Raw genomic sequence first — 10526 nt, 5'->3', positions numbered from 1 at the left:
CTGGGGTTAATAAAGTCTCACCACAGAGCTCCTGTTACTCCATCTCAGATTACCCAGAGTACCGCGGGGTCTCTCAGCGGTCCCTGGGCCCATCGGGCCCCTAATGAGCTCCAACAGCTCTGGAGCCCCAGCAGTCCCTGGGCCTCCCTGGCCCCGCACAACCCTGGGCCTGATCCTCTCTCATCACATTAGTAACTCTGGTTGGTCCCTCCACTCGCTCTTGCTCTCTCTCTCACTTTTTCCATCTGTCTCTCACCCATCATCTCTCTCTTCCTCTTTCCCTCTCTGAGGGAGTTACAGGGCTCATTTACACCTTAGAACAGTCGGACACAACCATGACCTTAGATGACCCTGCAGGTTAGTCCCAGGTCAGGATCACCTTCTGTGACTAGTGGAGGGTGGGATGTTTCTCATTGGCTGCTGATGTTAGGAGGTATGAGGAGTGTGAGAGGATGGGCACTAGGACCAGAGCAGCGTGGGGTCTCTGGGTGTGTTTGGTAACTCCCTGATGGGAGGGAGATGCCAACAGTAATATTGGCCTGCTGGAATCTGCACCCATCCCGGTTGTTTGTGTGATAGTTTTGATACTGTGTGAGATTCTGTGTGTGGGGTTGCCTTGGCGAGGCCCACTTCAGGCCCCTAACTGTTGACAAAGAGCTCTGACCAATCAGTGCTCCTTCAGCACCTGATGTGAAAGTCAAAGGTCAACATGGTCATAAAGTCTCTACTCAGGTTGATGGACTATGTGCTGTAAATCCCTCTCTCACACACATCCATCCCTTCCTCCCACCCTTCATCACCTTTCCTTCTCAGTCAGTCTGTCCTCTGATGGTGGAATAAATGTGGTTGTCTCCTGCAGGCCTTCGGGAACGCCAAGACGGCCCACAACAACAACTCCAGCCGCTTCGGGAAGTTCATCCAGGTCAACTACCAGGAGAACGGCACCGTCCGAGGGTGAGACGCCTGGACACACACACACACACACCTGACTCTATATGAACACACACTTCCAAACTAGATTATCTGAACACACACTTACAAAACTGACTTCTTTTATTTGATTCCTTGTTGCTTGTATTAGTACCTTTTCACCTAATAATAATGATGATGATGATATTATGATGATGGTATTCCTTTATCTAATGCGATGTAAGAAGGGGCATTCAAACCCACAACCTCTTGATCTGCAGTCAGATGCTCTAACCACTGAGTTGTTCTCTGCTGTGTTAATCAGGTGTTGTGTGTGTGTGTGTGTGTGTGTATCCAGAGCGTACGTGGAGAAGTACCTGCTGGAGAAGTCTCGCCTGGTCTCCCAGGAGCACAGCGAGAGGTGAGACCTTACCCACGGCAACACCTTACCCACGGCAACACCAGTGATCCACATGCATCCTAGTTTAGTCTGAGTTTGGTCAGTAGTTTACAAGGTTGGGATACTTAAGCGCAAACTTAACTATATAGAAACATCTCGTATTTCAGTGTAAGGACATTCCTGGCATAACTCTGAGCGATAGCTATTATAGAGATGGTGGAAAGGAGCTTGTGTCTGTGGCAGAGAGGTGATATCCCTCAACTCATATCTCCTTATCTCCTGTCTCTTTCTTGAACACTACAGTGACTTAGCTTTCATTTCCGAGAAGCATTCAGGATATCTGATACACATCTAAAATAGACCGGAATTACAGACTTTCATCAACTTCTGACCACAGCATACTGAGACTATTGTTTTTCCCTCCAGAGTTAAATCAATAGTTGGCCTCTATGAATAATACATAATCGTTTGTGTAATAGCATAGATATTATAAAACCGCTTCTGTGTATTTATGGCAGACCCAGTTTAGCTGACTGACACAGATAATCACCAGAGCACGTTTGTGGATCTGTATGCGGTTCTCTCTCTGAGGATCTACACCCCAGAAAAGAGCCTTTCTCCCAGTCCCTGAGGCAGGGTGGGAGATATCATGCTGCATGCCACTCCAATTTAAAGGAAACAAACAGATTATTTCTGTTTCAAGTTGTTTTTCCTTCAAAAAACTGATTCTGCCCATTTGTCTGTCCCCGCTGATGGTGGTTAGAACCAGACAGGGGCAGACTGGGCCTCTTGGTCGAACCAAGCCATACACCAGACTGGGCCTCTCGTTGGAAACACAAGCTCACACTATGTAGAATTTCTCATGTATTTGTTACTTACAGTACGGCAGAATTTACTGGCATATCGGGATCATTTTCAGGTTCACAAGAGAAGAGTTTAGCCATTAAAGATACATTTTTCCAGTGGACTGGACTGACACTAAAGAATCAGGCATGACAGATGTGTCTGATTAAATCTGCGCTTAATACGCTCCATCTACTGTTAATGAAGGACATACATCACCCCTCCCCGGTCAAAGCATTCTGCATCCAGCATTCTGCATCCAGCATTCTGCATCCAGCATTCTGCATCCAGCATTTAGCATCCAGCATTCTGCACTATATCACACCTTCTGATGGACAACATATCAGTATAAAGTATTGTCAGAGTACAGCTGTACTGTCCCAGCCTGCTGCTTCTAACCTGCTCCCACCATTTCCTCCCCCCGTCTCCTCCTCAGAAACTATCACGTGTTCTACTACCTGCTGGCAGGAGCCAGCGAGGATGAGAGGAACACCTTCCACCTGCTGAAACCTGAAGAGTACCACTACCTCAACCAGGTGGGCTCTACACACACACACACACACGCACACACGCACACAGCTCTATGGACACAATGAAGCTTGTGTTGCCATTGGCTAATACATTTGTATTTCACCCGGCAGACTTTTTGCATGGAATGCATGAACAATGCAACAAGTGCCGTAAAAAGCACGTCAAGCTACAGGCATTGTAGCGAATTTTCACCTTCCCTTGCGAAAACAAATCTTATCAAGCAACTAGTGACAAATGTAGCAATATACCGCTACTTTGGAAATATCTGTTGTCTTTGTTGAGCAGCAGCAAATAACTACTATAACAACACAGTTCTGTGTTGTCATAGATCATGTTCAAATCAAATCAACATGTATTTGTATAGCCCTTTTTACACGCAAACATGTTAACAAATGTGTGATCAACATCTGAATACCATCACATGTCACAGAGGGCTTCACATACACCCATAAAACTGCTCCTCAACCAACCTAAACCCTCAGGGAAGACAAGGAAAAACTCCCAGAAAAACGAATTACTGGTGAAAACATTTAAGAAACCTTGGGAGGAGCAATTCAGTTAGGGATCCCCTCCACCAGAGACGGTTGTTAACTCACCCCCCCAGTAGGAACACTGGACATAGATCATGTTAAGGACAATTTACTATCCATTGGTTAATCAAAGAGAATTCTTTGCTGCCTAGCATGACATTTGGTTGCATATCTGAGTGATTTACTAGCATTTTAGAGGTTCTGATACACCAACACACACACAGTACCTGTGGAGCACAACCTCAGCCAGGTGGGCTCCACTGTGACTTCCTCCTGTGCAGGATCCTGTTGTTCCTGCAGCTACACCGCATTCCAAATGATTATGCAAATTTGATTTCAGTGTCATAAACATTTTGTTTTTGTTTTTCAATTAAACCCATGGATGGTATTGTGTCTCAGGGCTCTTTGGAACACTGAAATCACCTGTGATAATTAGTTTGTCAGGTGAACCCAATTAAAGGAAAACTACTTAAGATGGACGTTCCACATTATTAAGCAGGCCACAGGTTTCAAGCAATATGGGAAAGAAAAAGGATCTCTCTGCTACCTAAAACTGTCAAATGGTCCAATGCCTTGGACAAGGTATGAAAATATTAGATATTCCACAGAAACTTAAGCGTGATCATCGTACTGTGAAGAGATTTGTGGCTGATTCAGAGCACAGACGGGTTCGTGCAGATAAAGGCATAAGGAGGAAAGTTACTGTTATTCAAATTCATCAGATTAAAAGAGCAGTGGCTAAAATGCCATCACAAAGCAGTAAACAGGTGAAGCTGCTGGTGCCTCTGGAATCCCGCGAACCTCAAGGTGCAGGATTCTCCAGAGGCTTGCAGTTGTGCATAACCTACTATTCGGCCACCCCTAACCAATTCTCACAAGCAGACTGGGCAGACTGGGCCCAGAAAGAGTAGTGGATGGTTGGTGGATGGCCACCATGTACGAACAAGGCTGTGACGTCAGCAAGGAGGAGGTAGAGTTATGTTTTGGGCTAGAATCATGGGGAGAGAGCTGGTAGGCCCCTTTGGAGTCCCTGAAGGTGGGAAAATGACCTGTGTCACTGGCTGCTATTGGCATAAAAGGAGACAAACTCCTGGTGTGGCCTCCATCCTCCCCTGACCTCAACCCTACTGAGAACCTTTGGAGCTTCCTCAAGCAAAAGATCTGAGGGTGGGAGGCAGTTTGCATCAAAACAGCAGCTCTGGGAGGCTATTCTGACATCCTGCAAAGAAATTCAAGCAGAAACTCTCCAAAAACTCACAAGTTCAATGGTTGCAAGAATTGTGAAGGTGATATCAAAGAAGGGTTCCTATGTTAACATGTAACTTGCCCTGTTAAGTAGCCTGGCTGCCAGCACAACTTAGCCCCGCCCACAAAAAGAATTTGGTCGGGAAGTTGGGTCTGGATTAGTCAGGTTGCGAAAAAACTATACCCGAACAGGAGCTGTTCGGACCAATGAAATTGTCAGGGCGGGCTTTATACAATGATGGACAGATGATCAACAGTAACGTAATCAACCACGTCACCAAAGAGCGCTTGGGTTGAATTTGTTTTCAACAAACAACATATTACGTTGCTCTGATTGGTTGTAGGTCTATCCAATTGAGCGAAGAGGCATTTGTTTTACGAGTTCGTTTGAAACACGCCCCATACTCACAGAACAACGGAGAGTTATCAGACTCATATTCTGACTAGAATTATGAGTATGACAACGTCAGGCTACCTGTTAAGATGTTTTTGATTGAAATAGCTTTTGATTTCAGTAAATATGACCTCCTAATGCTGCAAATTCAACAAATGAAAATGTTCAGTTCTTTACAACCTATTAAATGTTTTGAAACCGTTGTGAATAATAATTTGGAACAGTGCATTTTGGGTTTTTCATTTTTGAAAAAAATACTGTTGGAATATCAGTTGGAGGTTTGTTCAATAAAATTTGAATTATACCCTTACGGTTGATGACTTGAAAATTATACTGACTGTCATTTCCATCGACAATTTAGCAAAATCAGACAAAGATATCATTTGCATAATCATTTGGAATGCGGTGTGGTTGGCGTCCCAGAAACCAGACCCCTCCCTAATCCCCCTCCAAACCCCTCTTTAATCCCCGGCGACAACACAACCTCCATGCCGTCTGTTACTATGCACCCCTGTTTCCATAGCAACAGAAAGAGTTAATCTGGTTGACATTTTGCCCCCCTTGCAGAGGGGCATGGCGTCTCATGCACTTGCGTGTGTGTGCGCGTGTGTGCATTTACATTACATTGTCATTCAGCAGATGCTCCTATCCAGAGCGACTTACAGTAAGTACAGGGACATTCCCCCCGTGGAGTAGGGTGAAGTTCCTTGCTCAAGGACACAATGTCATTTGGCATGGCTGGGAATCGACCCGGCAACCTTCTGATTAATAGCCCGATTCTCTAACCACTCAGCGATCTGACCCCTGCATGTCTAAACCTCTTTCACACTCTGACCATCACTAAGGAGATGAAACACCATCTCTGACCATCACTATGGAGATGAAACACCATCACTATGGAGATGAAACACCATCTCTGACCATCACTATGGAGATGAAACACCATCTCTGACCATCACTATGGAGATGAAACACCATCTCTGACCATCACTAAGGAGATGAAACACCATCTCTGACCATCACTATGGAGATGAAACACCATCACTATGGAGATGAAACTCCATCTCTGACCATCACTATGGAGATGAAACACCATCTCTGACCATCACTATGGAGATGAAACACCATCCGTGCGGATCACAGTCTGGAACTACTTGGATCCATTGTGTGCCTGAGTCCATATGTTTGGGTCTGTACGACTCCTGTGTGGCTCTACATGACTCCTGTGTGGGTCTACATGACTCCTGTATGACTCCTGTGTGGCTCTATATGACTCCTGCGTGGCTGTATATGACTCCTGTGTGGGTCTGTATGACTCCTGTGTGGCTCTACATGACTCCTGTGTGGGTCTACATGACTCTTATATGACTCCTGTGTGGCTCTACATGACTCCTGTATGACTCCTGTGTGGCTCTACATGACTCCTGTATGACTCCTGTGTGGGTTTATATGACTCCTGTGTGGGTCTATATGACTTGTGTGTGTACATCTTACCTTTTCTACCTTATTTCCAGATGAGAAAGAAATCCCACAAACTCAACTGGGACAATTTCTATGAGAGCGAGCTGGTCAGTATAGTCTAAGTGTAGTAAATGTGTTGGTGGAATGGTGGTTGGGCCTATAACATCTCACACACTCTCTCTCAACCTTTTGAAGTGTATGTCCAGTGTATGTGTGTCTCTCCCTGTATAGTATACAGTGCGTACGTGTGGTTCACTCGCTGTCTCTGTACAGTGTGTGTCCATCAGAGGCTCTCCTCGCTAGCCTGCTACTGTCTGACAGCCTTCACCTCAGCTGGAGAGAGAATTGGTCATTGTGATGCCTGGATCATCTGAAGATTTTCTTAATATAAAATAAATGTCATGTGCTGGGGGAAGAGGGAAGCAACACATGAAGAGGGAAGCAACACATGATCTCTCTCATGCTCCCTCCCTCTCCCTGTCTCTCCCTGTCTCCCCCTGTCTCTCTCTGTCTCTCTCTGTCTCTCTCTGTCTCTCTCTCCCTCTCTATTGTGTTTGTTTACATGCTGTGTCTCAGAGCTAATCTGTGACCTCATCTCCTATGCTAGCGTGTCAGCTGTCTGAAGGAGGGGCACAGGACACTGTCTACTGAAGGATCACGATGACCAAACGTATTATTTATGTTTTAATTTGCTGTGTGGTGTGTTCTTGGCTTGGTTGGTTGAACGCTGCCAGGCGTGACAGAACAAACAGGAGACACTCTCAGGAAACACTCAGGATAAATGCAGGAGAATCCCCAGACATCCTGTACAGCAGCCTGAAGATCAGCACAGTCAGCTGAAGAGAGATGTCCTGCTCTCCCTTGGTGAAGTAGAACAGAGCGTTCTGAATGGAACCCAGCTCACTCAACTCTGGTGTTTTTCGAACACATGGAGCAGGAGAGTTAAGGGTTTGGTGGAAGACCAAAGGATTCCTTAGGAACTAGCCAACCCTGATGTCTTGGTGTTCCCTGCATCCCTCTGACACAGCAGGCTTCCTGACATCAGGAGGGAAAACAAACCCGTCAATTTTCAAAACTCTTGTCCAAGACTCACCCCAGGCTCACAAAGTCTCAAATCTCTTGTAATTGAAGAAACTGAAAATTTGACCTCCAAAGAAAATGTGCCCACTCTACATTTTACTGTACTTTATGTACCCTGGAATGATGAGTTGGAATCTAAACAATAGAACTGTAGCTGTTGGTGCTGCATGGTCCAGCAGAGGAGATGTGAGTCTGTCATCCTGTCATCCTGTCATCCTGTCATCCTGTCATCCTGCCTGCTGGTCTGCTCCTTGTCTGCTCCTTGTCTGCTCCTTGTCTGCTCCTTGTCTGCTGCCGGTCTGCTCCTGGTCTGCTCCTGGTCTGCTGCCGGTCTGCTGCCGGTCTGCTGCTGGTCTGTGGTCATTACAGCCTCAATGACACGAGACCATGAACACGGGCTGTCCTTGTGTGTGAGACCAGGGCCACACTCAAATCTTTTCGCAAGTCGCTTGCAAAATTTGGTGCAAGATGATAAAATACACCATATTAGTTGAAATATTTAAATAAAAAACCATGCCATTAAGATTTTACTACATTAAACTACGGGTACATTTGTAAAGTTGTAATCTTTATAATTATTTTTTTAATATTACTTTGGAGGCCTACATAGCATACTTTACCAATATTCACTCTATATAAAACCCAACTACACAATGTTGGTAACAAATGGCCGTTCCATGTGGTTACCCTGATAAAAATGAATGAAAATAAACGGATTGATCTGTTGCCCGTAGTTGTTTTGTTTGTTTGAGTGAAACGAGTTGTCACGTGTTGCACACAACACACACGTGTGCAGACAGTCTACCGAGAGAGAACCCCCAAGTCGATTTTGAAAATCAGCAAGAAATTCAAGGAGATGGACAACATCAAATTAATTCTCAAAGTTGAAAAACACAGGGAGTTGTATGACCCCCAGCACCAACTTTACAAGGACAACGTAATGAAAGATCAATGCTGGGATGCTGTTGGGGCGGCTGTTGGAATAACACGTTTCCTAAATATAGCCTATGCCATGTTTATGTACCATGTCAGTGTTACATGTGAAAAAAGAAAGCTCGGAGGAGCTGAAAGCTCGGAGGAGCTGAAAGCTCGGAGTAGCTGAAAGCTCAGAGGAGCTGAAAGGCTTGGTGACCGGCACAGAGGAGCTGAAAGGCTTGGTGACCGGCACAGAGGAGCTGAAAGGCTTGGTGACCGGCACAGAGAAATGGGCGTCTGGTGTGAAGAGCCTTGAGCCAGTTGTAGACGATCGTGACGCTTCTGGGTGCTTAGCAGCAAGTGTGTCTCAGGGTTAGGGTTAGTGTGTCCCAGGCGTGAGGAGGACACACACACACTCACACACACACACGCACACCCAGACACACACACACCAGCATCATTAGATCTTGAAGGCGCTCTGTTGTCACTCAGCCAGAGGGACCAGACCAGTCTGTCTGCCAGCACGTCCCCCTCACAGCACTGTGGCATGACACAGCACTCTGGGTGTGTCTGTGTGTGCATGTCTGTGTCCCTCACCGCTCCCTAGCTACACCACGCTGGCTACCCCACGCTAGCTGCCCACTCTAGCTGCCCACGCTGGCTGCCTAGCTGGCTTGTGGGAGTGTAGGTACTGGAGTTTCCAATGTAAAGTTTGCAGTGGCTGTGGTTTAACGCAAGGCTGAGGTGAGTGTATGTATCATGTTTTAATGCTCAATTCTGTGTGTGTGTGTGTTACTCCAGCAGGACTGCTTCTCTGTGGAGGGGGAGGACTTAAAGCATGACTTTGAGAGGCTGCAGTTGGCCATGGAGATGGTGGGATTCCTCCCTGCCACACGCAAGCAGTAAGAACTCACACAAGATGTCCTCCCATGACATGCACCTCTCTCTTCTCTCTCTCTGTCTCTCTATCTCTCCTATCTCTGTCTCTCTCCTCACATCCTGCCATCACTTTTTTGTTCTTCATCCCACCATCATGTCATGTAACAAACAACACACACAGGTCAACTTCATGATTCTTCCTGTCTTCCACTGCCCCTCTGTCTCTCTCTATGTCTCTCTCCCTCTGTCTCTGCCTCTCTCTCTCTCTCTCTCTCGGTCTGTCTCCTCCCCAGGATATTCTCTCTGTTGTCTGCCATCCTGCTGCTGGGTAACATCCGCTACAAGAAGAAGACCTACAGAGATGACTCCATAGACATCTGCAACCCAGAAGTGCTGCCCACAGTCTCACAGCTACTGGAGGTGAGGCTCCACACACACACACACACACACACCAGAACAGAACAGGGGTCTCATTTATAAAACTGTGCATAGGGTTCTTACTAAGAGTGTACGTACGCCCAAAAAACAAAAATGACGTACGCCCCAAAATAATCTGATTTATAAAACCGAGCGTACGCACACCTGTAAGCAATGTTCCCTTTATAAATCGCAGATGTCTATGTGCGTACGTGAATCAGCATTTTACCGCTGTGCGTACGCACATTTTCAGCCCCGTTTTGTGCATACGCAAGCTTTATACATGAGACCCCAGGACTGGACATGCACAGACCACACACACACACACCAGAACAGGACCAGACACACACCACACACAAACACACACCAGAACAGGAACAGACACACACACACCAGAACAGGACCAGACACACACCACACACACACACACACCAGAACAAGACTGGACACACACACACATCACACCCATCACAGACCCATGTACCCATGATGAATAATGAAAGAGATGTGTGACTCTTAAGGATTGACAATCAGCATTTAAGTGCTCAGTTTTGGCCTTCACAGTAAACACATGTAGCAGGGCTCAGTTTTGGCCTTCACAGTAAACACATGTAGCAGTGCTCATTGTGAGAGGCTGTTTTCAAGCACAGCAAAATGCCATAATGACAATGATAATGTCTACACAGCTAGTTCTGATGGATGCTGGAGTGTTCAGTTTAGCTGCCGTGTGTGGAGCCAACAGAATCAGTCCTGGAAGTGTTCCTCTCATTAGCCCTCACTCTAACCCTCACTAACACTGTGGAGGACCTGAGATATTTACAGAGGAAGTGTTCCTCTCATTAGCCCTCACTCTAACCCTCACTAACACTGTGGAGGACCTGAGATATTTACAGAGGAAGTGTTCCTCTCATTAGCCCTCACT

At 46.2% G+C, this 10526-nt stretch overlaps 1 protein-coding gene across 1 annotated transcript in view; it reads left to right on the top strand.

The window, feature by feature from the left end:
• Positions 1-850: 850 nt before the first annotated feature.
• Positions 851-10526, top strand: part of myo9ab (myosin IXAb) — a gene marked incomplete at its 5' end in the record, with an annotated part of 49815 nt that continues 40139 nt past the window's right edge. The window contains 6 exons of the mRNA XM_047033501.1: positions 851-954; positions 1268-1330; positions 2589-2688; positions 6367-6420; positions 9110-9210; positions 9481-9607. Coding sequence (XP_046889457.1) covers positions 851-954; positions 1268-1330; positions 2589-2688; positions 6367-6420; positions 9110-9210; positions 9481-9607 — 549 coding nt within the window. The remainder of the gene's footprint in view (positions 955-1267; positions 1331-2588; positions 2689-6366; positions 6421-9109; positions 9211-9480; positions 9608-10526) is intronic.

Source organism: Hypomesus transpacificus, chromosome 14 (assembly GCF_021917145.1).
Source record: "Hypomesus transpacificus isolate Combined female chromosome 14, fHypTra1, whole genome shotgun sequence".
Taxonomy (NCBI): domain Eukaryota; kingdom Metazoa; phylum Chordata; class Actinopteri; order Osmeriformes; family Osmeridae; genus Hypomesus; species Hypomesus transpacificus.
The sequence above is the reverse complement of the archived record's forward strand: the minus strand, read 5'-3'. Positions and strand labels throughout refer to the sequence as shown.